Raw genomic sequence first — 18,338 nt, 5'->3', positions numbered from 1 at the left:
ATTCCTGGGATGATGGGACTGACGTATGAAGAGACACTGGATCAGGTAGGAGAATGGGCAACAGTGAGGACTGCATACGCTGGAAACCAAAGTCTAGATTAGAATGGTGCTGGAAAAGCACAGCAGGTCAGGCAGCATCCAAGGAGCAGGAAAATCGACGTTTCGGGCAAAAGCCCTTCATCAGGAATAGAGGCAGGGAACCTCCAGGGTGGAGATATATTTTCTAAGAAGAATTCCTACTCTCAACAAACATTATTTCAACACCATCTCAAACATCAAAAACTGTAAGTACAACAAACTTTTATACACCCACCTCCATAACCAGCACTCCTCAAACATTCCAGAAGATTCCCCCGGCCTCTGGAACTGCTTGGATGCCATTAGCCATGTGGCTGGTACAGCTACCATCCCCACGGTGATCGATGACATCACTTCCACATCATGGCCACTTCCACAGCCACTTCTGCCCCTCACGATTCCTCATGCACCACACGTGACATCACTTCCGCCCCCCCCAACGTCATCGCTGACATCATACATTTAGTGACTTCCACCCCCACCTCTACTGCCGTGTTCACCTCCACTTCCATCCCCACCCCCACTCACCTGCATTCTGCCAACACGCCCCCCTACAGATCCCACTGTTACCATCCCCACCCCACAGCTCTCAGCTCTGCCGAGTTTTCACCATCCCTCAAGACCTCCCCCTCACTGAGGACGATCAGTCCTCAGCAAAGGCCTTACCTTTATCCCCCTCCGTCCATGCATCAATGAATTTAATACACGCTATGACGTTGAACACTTCTTCCGCCGCCTCCGCCTCTGAGCTTACTTTCACAATCAGGATTCCCGCCCACCTTCCAAGGACCCCTTCACTCGCCTCCAACACACTGCATCCGCCTGGACACCCCGTGCTGGCCTATTACCTGTACTCGACCTCTTCATTTCCAACTGCCGCCGGGACATTAACCACCTCAACCTGTCTACCTCCCTCCCCCACTCCAACCTCTCACCCTCACAATGCGCATTCCTCCAATCCCTCTGCTCCAATCCCGACCTCACCATCAAGCCAGCGGATAAAGGGGGCGCAGTGGTAGTCTGGCGCACTGACCTCGACACCGCTGAAGCCAGATGCCAACTCGAAGACACCTCTTCCTACCACCCCCTCCACCATGACCCCACCCCCCCATCACCAAACCATCATCTCCCAGACCATACAGAACCTCATCACCTCAGGAGATCTCATACCCACAGCTTCCAACCTCGTAGTCTGGGAACCACCCACTGCCCGGTTCTACCTCCTTCTCAAGATCCACAAGCCTGACCACCCCAGTCGACGCATTGTCTCAGCCTGCTCCTGCCCCAATGAACTCATCTCCACCTATCTCGATACTGTCCTCTCCCCCCAGTCCAGGAACTCCCCAGATACATTCGAGACACCACCCACACCCTCCACCTCCTCCAAGACTTCTGTTTCCCCAGCCCCCAATGCCACATCTTCACCATGGATATCCAGTCTCTCTACACCTCCATCCACCATTACCAGGGCCTCCAAGCCCTCCATTTCTTCCTCTCTCAACGTCCCCAACAGTACCCTTCCACCGACACTCTCATTCGTTTGGCCGAACTGGTCCTCACCCTTAACAATTTCTCCTTTGAATCCTCCCACTTCCTCCAGACCAAAGGGGTAGCCTTGGGCACCCATAAGGGCCCCAGCTATGCCTGTCTCTTTGTCGGCTACGTAGAACAGTCCATCTTCTGTAGTTGCACCAGCACCACTCCCCACCTTTTCCTCCGCTACATTGATGACTGCATCAGTGCCACCTCGTGCTCCCACGAGGAGGTTGAGCAGTTCATCAACTTCACCAGCACATTCCACCCCAACCTTAAATTCACCTGGACCATCTCTGACACCTCCCTCCCCTTTCTGGATCTCTCTATCTCCATTAATGATGACCGACTTGACACTGACATTTTTTACAAACCCACCGACTCCCACAGCTACCTGGATTACACCTCTTCCCACCCTACCTCCTGCAAAATTTCCATCCCGTATTCCCAATTCCTCCACCTCCGCCGTATCTGCTCCCAGGAGGACCAGTTCCACCACAGAACACACCAGATGGCCTCTTTCTTTAGAGACCGCAATTTCCTTTCCCACGTGGTTAAAGATGCCCTCCAACGCATCTCGTCCACATCCCGCACCTCTGCCCTCAAACCCCACTCCTCCAACCGTAACAAGGACAGAACGCCCCTGGTGCTCACCTTCCACCCTACCAACCTTCGCATAAACCAAATCATCCGCCGACATTTCCGCCACCTCCAAACGGACCCCACCACCAGGGATATATTTCCCTCCCTAACCCTTTCTGCCTTCTGCAAAGACCGTTCCCTCCGTGACTACCTGGTCAGGTCCACGCCCCCCTACAACCCACCCTCCCATCCTGGCACCTTCCCCTGCCACCGCAGGAATTGCAAAACTTGCGCCCACACCTCCTCCCTCACCTCCATCCAAGGTCCTAAAGGAGCCTTCCACATCCATCAAAGTTTTACCTGCACATCCACTAATATCATTTATTGTATCCGTTGCTCCCGATGTGGTCTCCTCTACATTGGGGAGACTGGGTGCCTTCTAGCAGAGTGCTTTAGGGAACATCTCCAGGACACCCTCACCAATCAACCAAACCGCCCCGTGGCCCAACATTTCAACTCCCCCTCCCACTCTGCCGAGGACATGGAGGTCCTGGGCCTCCTTCACCGCCGCTCCCTCACCACCAGACGCCTGGAGGAAGAACGCCTCATCTTCCGCCTCGGAACATTTCAACCCCAGGGCATCAATGTGGACTTCAACAGTTTCCTCATTTCCCCTTCCCCCACCTCACCCCAGTTCCAACCTTCCAGCTCAGCACCGCCCTCATGACCTGTCCTACCTGCCTATCTTCCTTTCCACCTATCACTCCACCCTCCCCTCTGACCTATCACCTCCATCCCCATCCCCATTCAATTACTGTACTCTTTGCTACCTTCTCCCCAGCTCCCCCCCAACCCCCACCATTTATCTCTCCAATCTGGAGGCTCCTTGTCTCTATTCCTGATGAAGGGCTTTTGCCCGAAAAGTCGATTTTCCTGCTCCTCGGATGCTGCCTGACCTGCTGTGCTTTTCCAGCACCACTCTGATGTAAACTCAGATAGGAGAATACTCACTGAAGTTTAGAAGAATGAGGAAGCTGTCATAGAAACCTATATAATTTTAACAGGACTGGACAGGTTAAACACAGGAACGATGTTCCTGATGACTGGGGTGTACAAAACTCGGGGTCACAGTCTAAGGAGGTGGGCCATTTAGGACTGAGATAAGGAGAAATGTCTTCACCCAGAGGGTGGGGACCCTGTAGAGGTCTAAACATTGAATGCTTTCAAGAAGGAATTAGATATAGTTTTTAGGGCTAAAGGGATCAAAGGATGTAGGGCAGGAAGCAGGAGCAGGGGATTGAGTTGAATGATTTGCCATGATCACGCTGAATGGCAGACTCAAAAGGCTGGATGTCCTACACTTACTCGAATTGTCTATATTTCTATCAATAATGATCGTTATGACACAATAACTAACCATGTTCAATAATTATTTCTAAAGTTATTTGTTCAGAGGATTGTTAACAATATTTCGAGCTATGTACTTTTGTTGAGGATATGTTATTGAACTGGAGCTCTGCATCAGTATATTCTCTTGAAACACTCCTCACAAACTCCAAAACAATTTTATACAAGAAAATAGGTTGAGTGAGCCTATCAAGCAAAACATGACGATAAAATAGGATCTCTGCAGTTAACATGAAAAGTCTGTTCATCACAAGCAGAAACTTCTAATTAGTCAGCAGTTCATTGAACAGAAGTGTGAATGTGGGATACAAGTGACCAGTCACAGAAGGATAACAGTTCCAGAAACCTTGACATTGACATGTGCCTTATCAATGTGGAGTTTCGACAGCCTTTCCTGGGGGTTTAGGTATTGACCTCTCCAGTGAGCATTCCACTGTCACTCATGCCCCACCCTTCAGCTTTGCCATCTTATGGACACAGGGTCATCATTTCTATCAACATTCAGGATTCTGCATTTTCATAGCACCTGCTGAAAGCAATCAGATGCCTCATCGTTCCATGTAAATTAGTCTCCTACAGAATCAATGTTCCCGCTCGAATGCACAAAGCATTTGCTGTCACACTTTGTGCATTGTCACCTTCACTGGCTAGCCTGGCCTTTACAGGCTGCTCAGAGGCTAAGTTAAACATTTTGAAATGATTTCTTGTGAAGTCATAAAGATAACATTATTGCTTTCTGGGCTGTCTAATGTAGACCTGTCACTGAATTACCTCCCACTTCCCTTGACATATAATTATCTTCCCACTTTGCCAAGGATATGTAAGACCTGGGGCCTCCTCCACTGCCAAATCTTCCGACACCTGGAGGAAGAATGTCTCAGCTTCCGCCTTGGGACCCTCCAACCACACGACATCAATGTCAATTTCACCAGTTTCCTCATCTCCCCTCCCCCCACCTCAACCCAGATCCAACCCCCTAACTTGGCACCGCCCTCTTAAACTGTCCTACTGTCCATCTTCCTTCCCACCTAACCACACCACCCTCCACTCCAACCTATTCACCATTACCCCCACCTGCATTCACCTATCACCTTCCCAGCTACCTCTCTCCAGCCCCATCCCCTCTTATTTAGCTCTCAGCCCCTTTCCCTATCCCCACCCAACCCCCACATTCCTGATGAAGGGGCTTATGCCTGAAACATCGACTCTCCTGCTCCTCGGATGCTACCTGATCTGCTGTGCTTTTCCAGCGCTACACTTTTCAACACTTAACATACAATTGGGAGGGATAGAGCTCCTACAGTGTTGGGCTTCTCTGATCAGCAGCTTTCTTCTTAAACAGAGTCGGCAAGTCACGGACAGAATGATAATGAGATCTAAAACTGAAAATTGGATAGGCTGTGAAGACAGTCTGACAGTTACTCCCCTTCTGCACAAAGACCTGAACAAGGACAGGAAAAATGCTACAAGAGGGGTGGAGGGGCTTCTATGAGTGTATTCTATCAAGAGTCAAAACTGTCAGGACAGGAAAAGAAAGATTTTTAAAAGTCCACATTTTATCAGAGTCTGGATACTGAGGTTGACTGTAAAAAGTAATTTTAATTCAATTGTATTTTGTTGCAATTGAGTCACTTGTGAACACGCCAAAGTAACAAATTTACATGATGCGCAACAAAAGCTGTACAAAGCTTTTTTTTTGGAAAGAAACTCCACTAAAAGTGTCTCTATTCTATGACACGTTAAGAAATAATGCAGAGTTTAGAGCAAGTGAAAACGCAACCTGATGTAATTTGTGCCAGAAACAATGAGAAAATAACAATCAGATAGCCAATCCAGATCATGTTAGGAAGGTGAAAAAACATTTAAATAAAGCACAGTCGAACTTTTAAAAAAAAATTAAATCCAGTTCCTTTTCGCTCCAAACACTTGCTGAAATTTGATTGATTAGATTTTGAACTTGAAGCTTCTTGGTTATTCCAAACAAGGCTGGTTTTCATCGCTGAAGAAATTGGGAAACACGTTTCAGTTCTCTGTACAGTCACAGTTCTGTCATCTCAGGGTAGATTGAAAATGGCCAGCCCTGCTGATGGTTTGACCTTATATTTTCTTACAATGCAAGCCTTTCTCTGAAGGCAATGGGTGTCGCAGAGTACCAGTGTTGTCTCGATGTGTGTGAAGATTTTGTTCAGGTGCTAATTGACAGTGTCCACCTAACCAGAAACTGCAAGCACAGTGGCAGCAGAAACCCTCAAGCGGCATCTTTCAGTCAGGATGCTCGATGGCTGAGGTTACCAATATGGACAGACCACTATCATCCTTGGAATTGATGTGACGCAGCTTCCCACCTGGGAGCAATTCCTCCAAATGACAATATTTCAGCCAGCCAATACATCATTATCTTTTCAGATATTCATCCTATAAAACTGTTGCCCTGTTCACAAATACCCAGAGACTTAAACTTCATTGCGTCACACTCTCCTATACCAAGTCATGTACATGGGGCTCCTTCTTGGTAATCCTTACTTTAACACTGGTACTAAACAGACTGTATTTACAGTATAAGTACATGCTATTCAGTGACTAAACTAGGCCATCTTTGCTGGCCTTACACCAGTGTATAAAATTTATCTTTTCAAAAAGCATTTCCTCAGGTGTTGGGCCTAAAAAGTTGTAGAAATCTCAGTAAAATATTTCTGGAAATATGGTAAATCAAATATAATTGCTCAGTGAAATATTAATCAAGAAGGAAAAGAATTAGCATGGTCCAATGCAACATTGTTAAATAAGCATAGCAGATCAGTCGTCTTCCTACACAGTGTATTTGACAGCAACACACCAAATCACTGGCTGGAAACCACAGGCAATGGCTGTGCTCTGGATTCTGCTGACAGACCCTGTCAAGTCGATGGAATACCCAGTCTCTGGAGCCCAACACTGCTGAACAACATCAGTACATCTCTGCCATAACTCACTGAACACACCCACCCCCACCCTGGAACCGTTTTGCTGAGTTCTGCCTTTAACAATGAAAGAAAAATTAATTGCGGCAAAGAAAGCGGAGGCCGTTAACCCCAAAACTATTTGGGTGTTCTGTTAATTGGACATGTGTGATGGTAGCTCTCATATTTGATGTGTTCCTCCAGTGTTTAGGCTGCGATTACATTACAGCACAGGCTCCAGGCTCAGCAGCCTTGGAACACAGTTGATCAGAAAAATGGTTTGTCATTGGCTAAGGAGTGTTCCAGTTGCCAGGGAGTTTCTACAGGTTTTCCCCAGGCTGGTACTGGGGTTCTGTTGCTGTGAAGTAATCCTCAAGGAAGGACTGTAAGTATTCAAAGGTTGGCCTTTCTTCTGGGTCTTTCTTCCAACACTGGATCATCAAGTCATGAAGAGAACCTGGACAGGCGTTCGGACATGGCATTCGATATCCTCGCTCCACCTGCTCCAAAACTTCGCGATTGTTCATTCCTAACAGACACAAGGAGATGATAAGGTTACATCTGCTCTCTGATGGCTCACTCACAAAGAAAGCTGATGGAATTCTGGCTTTTATATCTAGAGGACTAGAGTACACAGATACAGATGTTATGCTCCAGTTATCCAATACCCTGAACTGTGAGCAGATGCTGGCACCACACCTTGGGAAGGATAGACTGGCCTTGGATGGATTACAATGTTGGCTTGCATGAATGATACCTGGGCTTCAGGATTTAAATTATGGGGACAGAGGATACAATAGGCCTCCTTTCTCTGGAATTTCGAAGGTTAAAGCATGATCTGATCGAAATCTTCAAGATGTTAACAGAAAAGACAGAGTGGATAAAGATAAACTGTTTCCACTGGTTGGTCTTTCTAGAACCAGGGTCTGAGAATTAAGGCCAGACCATTCATGAGAGATGCCAGGAAGCACTTCTACACACAAGGGGTGGGAAATGTTTGGAACTCTCTTCCACAAATAGCAAATTTTAAATCTGAGGTTGATAATTTTTTTGTTAAGTAAACATATTATGGTAGATGGGTCATAGATACAGTTAAGCCATAGGTCATGATGAATAGTGGAACAGGTCTGAGGGGCTGAACGGCCTACTCCTGTTCCTGTTTAGATTAGATTAGATTAGATTAGATTAGATTACTTACAGTGTGGAAACAGGCCCTTCGGCCCAACAAGTCCACACCGCCCCGAAGCGTAACCCACCCATACCCCTACATCTACATCTACCCCTTACCTAACACTACGGGCAATTTAGCATGGCCAATTCACCTGACCTGCACATCTTTTGGACTGTGGGAGGAAACCGGAGCACCCGGAGGAAACCCACGCAGACACGGGGAGAACGTGCAAACTCCACACAGACAGTCGCCTGAGGCGGGAACTGAACCCGGGTCTCTGGCGCTGTGAGGCAGCAGTGCTAACCACTGTGCCACCGTGCCGCTCTCTGTGTTCTTATGTTCCTCTCTATCGGTGGGTAACATTTTTGCCTTGCTCAGAAGGTTCTGGATTCAAGCCCAACTCCCAGGATTTGAGCACAAAAATCCAGCTGGTATTCCAGTTTAATACACAGGGAGCTCTGCAATGCTGTAAGTGCTGTGCCTTTGCTTGAGACTTTAAACAGGGCTCTGTTTACCCTCTCACATTGATTCAAAAGACCCCAATACAATATTTCAAACAAAACTGGGTGCCATCTCTCAGAACCCAGGCAATGTTATTCCTCGATTAACTTCACAAAAACAGGTCACTATCACATTGCACGAGTGAGGCTTGCTGAAATTTCTACATTACAATAGCGACTACACTTCATAAGTGCTTCATTGGTTGTGAAGTGCTTTGGGCCATTCTGTGAAAGGCACTACATAAATGCCTGTTTTTCTTTATTCCATGATTAAGAATCAGAATCAACACACATTACTCTTCTTCCTCACTGTTTAATCGAGAAACCAATGGTTAAAGGTTTCTCTTAACACAGTGTGTGCTGTGCACACTCCCAAAGAAAAATTTTGAAATAGGGTCAGGTATCTATTTGTAATTAATGACTTGAAAGGATTTATTTCATTTTTAATTCTTAGTTCGTTATTGTGGACCTCAGTGTCGAACAATGGATGTATAAATGCAATAAGCACCATGGAATAAAGAGAACATAGGGTTGGTTTACCAACTCTTAAATAGTGAGTTCCTGATCTGAATTGTGCCATTTTCACATTGAGAGAGAAAGAATAGTTATTTCAAAGCATCTCAGTTATGCAGAGACTGGTATGAAAACTCTTCCTTTCAAACACCAGCTTCTCCAGTTGATCCACAGAACTGTGATCCTTAAATTCTGGAGAGCCATTCTCAAGAATCTTTCTTGCAATCTCTCGAAATCCTTCACATCTCGCTGAAAATCCCATGCCGAGAACAAATGTTTCCAGTTGAGGGGTGAAAGTGTTTCACAAAGTTTGATCAGAACTTTCTTGCTTTTGTATTCGGTGCCTCTATTTTTCGAGCCCATGATCACGAAGAACACCTTTTTGATCACTCTGTCAAATGTGCATTGGGGCCCATCAGTAATTTGTACACGTACGGAGGAACCTTGATTATCTGAAGGATACAGGCAGGGAGTGTTTCTTTCAGTTAATCGAATGCTGGATAATCGAATGCCAGGTAACATAGTTAGCCAAGCATCAGGACCTTGAGACCATGTTCGGTTAATCCAAAATTCTGTTCATCGAATGCCGGATAATCAAGGTTCCTCTCATATCTAACGTGTCACTTACCTGATGAAGACACATCACCACATGAAACATTAACACGGTTTCTCTTCACAGACCTGCTGAGTGTTTTCTGGCTTTGTATTAATTATTTAACCTGTCTCTTTAGGTCCTCAATAAGTAGAAGGGGCTGTGCTCCAGTCATTAGTCCAGCTGCCCCATTCTTCCTTCATGGAGTTTGAACGTTATAGTTTGAAAGAAGTTTGTGAAATGTCACTATACAAAGGCTAATCCTTAATTTTAAAAAAACAGGCAGAAGAATTTGATGCGAAAAACATTCAAATGGTAACATCACAGAGTGCAACATTTAGACCTAGCCAGCACAAGATGGTTATAAAGTGAAGCTCTTGTGCTTACAGTTCTACACTTGCATTCTTACCTGGATATGGAACTCTTCCTTTGGTAACCAGCTCTGTCAACAGAATCCCAAATGACCACACGTCTGACTTGATTGTAAACTTTCCAAAAAGAGCAGCTTCAGGTGCTGTCCACTTTATTGGAAACTTGGCCCCTGTATTGAGCAGAAAAATTGTATTATTGCTTCTTGCTCTGCTCTTTTTATTGTTTCTGAACCCAAACTGACTAGAGCTGCCTGTGACAGAAAGAATGGACTTTGGTGAATGAGAGAGAGAGATCATGCAGAGGAAAATTGAAGGAAATCATGGGATTGGGCTCTTTAATTCTGCTGTGCCACACAGGGATTTAAAAGTCAGTTTCTTTCATTGGAACAGGAGCCATTTCAATTCTCACTAGAAACTATAATAGATTAGATTAGATTAGATTAGATTACCTACATTGTGGAAACAGACCATTCGGCCCAACAGGTCCACACCGATCCTCTGAAGAGTAACCCACCCAGACTCATTCCCTAAACCCTACATTTACCCCCTGACAAATGCGCCTAACCTACACATCCCTGAACTCTCTGGGCAATTTAGCATGGCCAACTCACCTAACCTGCACATCTTTGAAATATAACTATTCCATGTCACTCGGTTGCACGTAATCAGTTTGTCCACAAAATAAGTCCAAGGAAAAGGATCAAACCATTCAATTCAGTTCAAATGTTGCAAAATTTCTGCAGCAAAACATTTTTTTTTGATATGTCAAATGCATGAAGTTTTGTGTAAGTGGCTCAGAAGCATATGGCACAATAGCTCACTGCTGCCTCACACTGCCAAGGACCTAGGTTCAATTCCACTCTCAGGTGACTGTCTGTGTGGAGTTTGCACATTCTCCCTGTATCCGTGTGAGTTTCCTCCGGGCGCTCCGGTTTCCTGCCACAGTCCAAAGACGCGCAGGTTAGGTGGATTGGCCATGCATGCTAAATTGCCCATAGTGTTCAGGGATGCCTAGGTTAGGTGTGTTAGCTAAAACACCTGCTTGAAACATGCTCGTTCTACACATTGGGAAGTATTTAATGGAGGCAATGCCAGGGGAGTCCCACTTCTAGCTGTAGAGGCAATGGAAATCTCTCATGTTGCCCCCTTTTGGGTAAACTTGCTGCCAAACCGGGCAGCAGTAGATACTCCCCAGGATCAAGAATCCTGCTGACCAGGAGTTGCTGGCCAATCTGAAGCAAGTAGAGCCTCCATGGATCTTCCCACCATTGACCTCAATGGGGCAGAGGGGTCAAAGGCTCCTCACCCACCACTCTCACACCTGATTGGCTGCCTCACTGTCTCCATAGAGGAAGGTCATTAAATCCCACCCATTGTTCTTGTTAAATTCTTAAATTCTTAGAAGTTAACCCTTACAAGGGTGGACCACTGCCAAACAGGTTAGGACCTGTTTACAGCTAGTCTGACAACGTTTGACTGAGTGGATGTGGAAAGGCTGGTTCTTTCACTCTGTGGGTTGTGAACCTTTAGAATTTTCTCCAACAGAGGAATATGGAAGGTCAATCTGAGCAGGTTCATGACAGAGATTAATAGATCTCTACAGACTAATGACAACAGGGAGATGGAGCAAGTGCAGGAAAATGGTATTGACAAGATGATCATCTCGAATGGCACAGCAGGGCTGAGTAGCCCTGATCCTATTTAACTATGCTCCTGGTAAGTTATTAAACAGAGCAGATGCTCTGTGCCAAATAAATAATCACTAAAAAGGTCATCATCTTGGCTGAATGGACATTAAAGAAGTAATTAAGTTAATAATTCACTATTAAGCACCACAATGGGGCAGGAAGAGAGATTCACAACAAACTTTTGAAGATTGAAGCAGTATTTTTACATTACGAAAAAGGCAAAACCAGATCAACTTTGATAGGTATTTCACCGTGTTTTGTGAATTCAAATGTATTCTTTGTCTACATTCAAATGAATCTAATCCACTTAATGGGGATCCTCAGCTGACAGATGAAATTAAAGAGAGGAGACAACAAAAGCAGTAATATGTTTTGATGGCTTTGATGCAATATTTCTCAATTAATTAAGTAGCATCGTTTATTTCACATCTTCTAACCATTTCTTTTAGATTAGAAAAGATTCCCTACAATGTGGGAACAGGCCCTTTTGGCCCAACTAGTCCACACCGACCCTCTGAAGAGTAACCCACCCAGACCCATTTCCCTCTGACTAATGCACCTAACTCTAGGTGCAGTTTGGCATGGCCAATTCACCCAACCTGCACATCTTTGGACTGTGGGAGGAAACCGGAGCACCCAGAGGAAACCCACGCAGACATGGGGAGAATGTGCAAACTCCACACAGACAGTCGCCAGAGGCTGGAATTGAACCCGGGTCCCCGGCGCTGTGAGGCAGCAGTGCTAACCACTGAGCCACCGTGCTGCCCCATTGCTTGATAGGATTTTCTGTGCAGAAATCAGGATCAGAAATGATTGATTCTTGGGCATTTTGCTTGCACCATCTTTCCCTGCATTATTTTACTCTCCAGTACTGTGCAGGGATTGCCACAGTGCTGCCTAAACCAGGCATGGACCCCTTTCTCGTGACTGGTCCTAACTGAGAAGGAGTTGGTTCTCCAGGGTAGTGTGCATTGTGAGCAACCATTGGGATATAGACCTGGAAACCGGGATTTATTGCCAGATGTGTATTTGGGAAACATTCCGTACACTCCCAGAAATGGACAGGTCCTGACAGATGTTACATCTGCAGGAACAGAAAATGGATATTCAACTTAATGCTCAAAGGAGTTAGATATGAGTCACTACAGACAAATAGCCAGTTTAAAATTTTAATATTAAAAATAAATTTATATGCAATTGGTGTAAATATAAATTAAATGTTAAAAATTCTAATCAATCTACATTTGGAGTTGCAGGAGAACATTATACCTTGCCGGGCTGTGTATTCGTTGTCTTCAATAAGTCTTGCCAGCCCGAAATCTGCAATCTTGCACACAAGGTTCTCTCCTACAAGTATATTAGCAGCCCTTAAATCTCGGTGAATGTAATTCATTCTCTCGATATAGGCCATTCCTGCTGCAATCTGTATGAAATGAGAGAAGAACCACAGCAATTCATTAAAGAGATAGCATTTAGTGCAGCACCATTGATGCCTTAAGGGAATGAATAAATCAAAATGATCACTGGAGGTAGATTGAAAGGTCAGTTACTATTGTAATAATTTTGTAACTGAATGAATAGTGCTGCTGGAACTGAATCTCCAAAGGTTCCATGCGGTTGTTAAAGTGAAACGTGAGCAAGGTCCTGTGACACAGCAAGTACAGGCAGTATCCTTCAGCTCAGTGGGGGATTGGGGAGGGGGTTTGATCTCAGTATCCTTCAGCTCAGTGGGGGATTGGGGAGGGTGTTTGATCTCAGTATCCTTCAGCTCAGTGGGGGATTGGGGAGGGGGGGTGGTGTTTGATCTCAGTATCCTTCAGCTCAGTGGGGGATTGGGGAGGGGGTTTGATCTCAGTATTCTTCAGCCCGGTGGGGGATTGGGGAGGGGGTTTGATCTCAGTATCCTTCAGCTCGGTGGGGGATTGGGGAGGGGGTTTGATCTCAGTATCCTTCAGCTCGGTGGGGGATTGGGGAGAGGGTTTGATTTCAGTCTCCTTCAGCTCGGTGGGGTTGGGGATTGGGGAGGGGTTTTGATTTCAGTCGATTAAAAGGCAAAATCTCTGCTTCAGTCTTACTCAAGTTAATTTTACACAAGAACCTCAACATCAATTGGCTTCGATTGCACTTTTTTGTTTCAGACTCAGTTGTGGCTTGGTGGGAAAAACGTTCACCCTGGGGTCAGAAGGTCATGTGTTCACAGGTCTGAGCACAAAGATTGAGATTGGCTCTCCAGTGCACTAACCTAGGTCAGAGGTGAAGATGGCTGCCAATAATGGCACAATGTTTAGAATCATAGAATCCCTACAGTGTGGAAACAGGCCCTTCAGCCCAGCAAGTCCACACTGACTCTTTGAAGAGTATCCCACCCACACCCATTCCCCTATGTTTACCCCTAACTAACGCATCTAACCAGCACATCCCATTGAACCTTTTGGGCAATTTAGCATGGTCAATTCACCTGACCTGCACGTCTTTGGATTGTGGGAGGAAACAAGAGCACCCAGAGGAAACCCACACAGACAAAGGGAGAATGTGCAAACTCCACACAGACAGTTGCCCAAGGCTGGAATCGAACCCAGGTTCCTGGTGCTGTGAGCCAGGCACTGAGCCACAGTGCCACACTATTCATGACTCCTCAGATAATGAAGCTGTAGGAAGACTTGGACAATATCTAGGCTTGGGCTGACGAATGGCGAGTAATATTTACAGATGCCAGGCAATGACCATCTCCATAAGGGAGAATCTAACCATTGCCATTTAACGGCTTGACCATCACTGAACCCTTCATTATGAAGTTACCATTGGCCAGAAACTGAACAGGACCATCTATGTAAATTCTGTGACCACAACAGCAGGTCAGAGATTAAGAATTTGGAGCAAGTAGTTCACCTCTTGATTTCCATCTACAAGGCAGGAGTCAGGAGTGTGGTGGAATATTCCCCACTTGCCTGGATGGATGCAGCTCCAACAACACTCAAGAAGCTTGACACCATCCAGGACAAAGCAGTCACTTGATTGGCATCACATCCACAGACATTCACTCCCTTCACCACCAATGCTCAGGAAGCAGCAGTGTGTACCATCAACAAGATGCATGGTAGAAATTTGTCAAGACTCCTCAGACAGCACCTTCCAAACCCATGACCATTACTAACTAGAAGGACAAGGGCAGAAAAATATATGGGAACTTAACAATCCTCAAGTTCCCCATCGAGCCACTCACCAACCTGATTTGGAAATATATTGCTGTTCCTTCACTGTCACTGGAATTTCCTCTCCAAAGGCATTGTGGATCAACTCACAGCAGGTGGACTGTAGCAGTTTAAGAAGGCAGCTCACCATCACCTTCTGCGGGGCAGTTAGGGACGGACAATAAAAACTGGCCTTGCCAACAAAGTCCAAAACCCCTGAATAAATATTAAAAGGCTCCCAATCTATCCTGTTCTTTTGGTGGTAATATCATGTAATTTTTTTTTGATTTTCTGATAACCATCCAGGTCATTCAAAAAAATCCAGGTAAACAATACCCAGCAATCATTTTTCCAACCAAAGTTCCAATCACTTGTCCTCAAGTGAACAGCATCGGACCTAAGCAGAACATCCCACAGAACTGTAATTATCTGTAAATACTACAACATCTCCTCATCTTCTATAATATCTTCAATACAGCTGACATTGGATTTAAAGGTTTATAGATTCCAGGATCCAAGTTCATCGACAAGAACGGAACAATTGGTTCTCATTCCACTTCATTTAGAAATATTAATTGAAAGACCTCACTGATAAGTTTAGTTCCCAGTAAGGGGTTTTATGATGCAGCAATAAAGCAATTAATGGCACTTAGAAAAAAAAGCCATCTCAGAAGGGCCCTAATAATTTTCATGCAATATGTTCCGGATGTAGTGACGTTCATGTGACTGGGTTTACTTTGCGATATCAACTATCCAATGGCCTTTTATCATTATGTGTAATTTTGTGGAAGGTTACACAGTGTAGACAGCAAACACTAACCAGTTTTGATTGCATTATCTTATACTGAATATGGCACGATCACTTCATAATAGGGAGTGACTGTGACACCCTTGCTGTTCTTCAGTGTAAACTAGTTACAACTGGGCAAGAATTGAAGCAAATTGTCACTCCATTACAGACAAGCAGCAGCTGAAGTGAACCCCTTTCTCCCATAATTCCAGGTTAGGCTTCATTACCCTACAGAACTAATTACAACTGGCTGTCAGTTTTACAGATCAGACAGGCCAAGATGCCATTGGAGAAACGACTGGAGGAGAGAATGACCCAGCTCTTTCAAAGGCTGAGAGGTACACATTGATGTTGATGGAAGTAGACGAGAGGATGAAATTAACGAGCCTCAAGTGAGTCCACTAATTAAATGAAACTTTCCCCACCAGGCAAGAGTTCAATATGTACAACAGATTTCCAGCAAAAGCAGATAATGTTTGAGTTGCTTAACGCTTTTTAAAAGGAACTGGACAAGTCTTCAGGAAAAACAGAACAAGTTCAGATTGCAATAAACAAATCTGGTGGTTTGGTGTTTAGAGAGTGCCGGAGAATGTGGGGAGTTGGTTGTCCATCAGCGTTGAGAGTTCGGTGACCTTCACTCAGCAGGTTCACCATTTGGATGTGGACAGGACTATCATCAAAATAACATTGTAACTAGACTCCTGAATAAGGTCCAGTCTTAGCTAATTATACAATAAATAAGCAATAAAGTTCCTGAAGCTACAGACAACCGCATTTCTCAGCTCTTCCTGAAACACAGAGTCATAGAGATGTACAGCATGGAAACAGGCCCTTCAGTCCAACCTGTTTTGTACCAGCCGCCACCACATCCTCTGGCAGCTCATTCCATACACGTACCACCCTCTGCGTGAAAAAGTTGCCCCTTAGGTCTCTTTTATATTTTTCCCCTCTCACCCTAAACCTATGCCCCTAGTTCTGGACTCCCTGACCCCAGGGAAAAGACTTTGCCTATTTATCCTATCCATGCCTCTCATAATTTTGTAAACCTCTATAAAGTCACCCCTCAGCCTCTGACGCTCCAGGGAAAACAGCCCCAGCCTGTTCAGCCTCTCCCTACAGCTCAAATCCTCCAACCCTTGCAACATCCTTGTAAATCTTTTCTGACCCTTTTCAAGTTTCACAACATCTTTCCTCATCCATCATGACCTCAGAACATTCATTTCCAGCCAATGAGAACATTTATGGTCTTGCAATGTAGCAGCCAATTCATGCACAGCAATATCCCACAAACCCAGCACTGTGGCCAGGAAGTGTGCAGTTAGGTGCTTGAGAGATGAATATTGGCTAGGACTGCACACAGAACACGCTGACTTTTCGTTGAAAGAAGGCAAAGTGCCACAGTCTCAGAGGACCATAGAGCTGTTTTCTCATTACAGAGAGACAATTGGCAGTGGTACAACCTGAGAGATTGAGAAGGAGAATCCTTCATGCTAAACTCTTCTGAAGGTTCAAACCATTTTGGAAATATTCCCTTCCGTGTTCATTTAATTCTCAATGCAAGTGTGTATCCATTACACACGCTACTGTTGAGTTGTTTCACGAATACTCCAGGATCGTTTTACATGAAATCTTGCTCTGAATTTGTTTAGCCATGTTGGTTAGTATGACTGATAAATAAACATAGCTGAGAGAAGAAGCTTTTTTTTGCCAAAAGAACAAACTCACCCAAGATCTAACAACTTGAGACAAATAATCAAATGGATAAAATATTGATCAGTGAAGAATAGGAGATCCCTTCACATTACCTGTGCTGCCATATCAACCAGCTGTGGGAGTTTTAATATCCTTCCATCACCATCCTTTAGAAAATCAAGCAAGCTTCCTGAGAGACAGACAAGATAAAACATCAATAACTTGGAAATTAAACCTATAAAGATTGTACAGAATTTATAAACTATAGTTTCATTTATTTTATATGCTCCCTCTTGTATGACTGTACAAATTCCTCAGATGTTTGCTCCCTGTCTGATCATTCCGAAAGCTGGATTTTACATTTCCCCACTGGCAGCTGGTAGGGGTTTGATACCTGACCCCTACCATTTGGTCCCCGTTCTCTCTGAAATTCTCCACGATTCCGATGAGGGGGAGGCAATTCAGCAGCCCCAGATCTACCAGGGCTTGAAATGGCCGATTAGTGATGACTTGCTGATTTGAATCTGTCTCCATGTGTATTTAACCTGCGGGAGGGTGAGCCTCAGATCAGCTTTCACTGATAGGCTGGTGTTGGGCAAGTGGACATTCCTCGGCTGATTGAACGAACCTCTCCCACCTCCCCCCACCCCAGAAAAAGGTCATGCCCTCTTTTTAAACCTCTTCCTTGTCTATTGATCACAGCCCCTACCCCATAATCAACAACTCCCTCCCTCAACCTTTTATCGAGATCCTGGGTTTCTGGGTGTGATATGACCTCCAGTAGTCCTAGCAGTTGCTAGCACCCCCACTGCAAGGCTGATTTCTGATTGACCACTAATCTCTCAGGTAGAATTTCCTCCGGAGACTGGGGCAAATGTCTTGCCTTGAAACAATTCTCACTGCCCTCAGCATCATTTATCATTGGGAGGGTAGGCATTGGGCTCCACACCTAATCCTCTAGCTGAGGGAGAAGGGGAAGCAGGAATCACAGTGTTCCATAGAGGCGTACATGAACAGAGGGACACGGTGTACATCTGCACAGATCATTGAAGGTGGAAGGACAGGTGGAGTTAATATAAAGCACACAGTGTTCTCACCTTTATTAATAGGAACATAGGGTACAGGAGCAAGAAGGTGACATTGAACTTGGACAAGACACTTGTAGGCCTCACCTGGAGTGTTGTGTACAGTTGTGGGTGGCCCATTAAAGGAGAGATGTGAATGTGTTGAAGAGAGTGCTCTCCAATTTACAAGAATGGGTCCAGGGATGAGAAACTTCATCGATGAGACT

At 45.1% G+C, this 18,338-nt stretch overlaps 1 protein-coding gene across 11 annotated transcripts in view; it reads right to left on the bottom strand.

The window, feature by feature from the left end:
• Positions 1–5,179: 5,179 nt before the first annotated feature.
• LOC140453373 (proto-oncogene tyrosine-protein kinase Yrk-like) overlaps positions 5,180–18,338 on the bottom strand; it is a 304,349-nt gene continuing 291,190 nt past the window's right edge. For all 11 annotated transcript variants that reach the window (XM_072547949.1, XM_072547951.1, XM_072547955.1 and 8 more), the window contains 4 exons: positions 17,161–17,237; positions 12,644–12,797; positions 9,725–9,856; positions 5,180–7,068 (listed from right to left, as the gene is read on the bottom strand). In XM_072547949.1, coding sequence (XP_072404050.1) covers positions 6,860–7,068; positions 9,725–9,856; positions 12,644–12,797; positions 17,161–17,237 — 572 coding nt within the window. In that variant the 3' untranslated portion in view covers positions 5,180–6,859. The remainder of the gene's footprint in view (positions 7,069–9,724; positions 9,857–12,643; positions 12,798–17,160; positions 17,238–18,338) is intronic.

This window comes from Chiloscyllium punctatum, chromosome 27 (genome assembly GCF_047496795.1).
Source record: "Chiloscyllium punctatum isolate Juve2018m chromosome 27, sChiPun1.3, whole genome shotgun sequence".
NCBI classification, from domain to species: Eukaryota; Metazoa; Chordata; class Chondrichthyes; order Orectolobiformes; family Hemiscylliidae; genus Chiloscyllium; species Chiloscyllium punctatum.
This window is presented reverse-complemented; position numbering and strand designations above follow the sequence as displayed.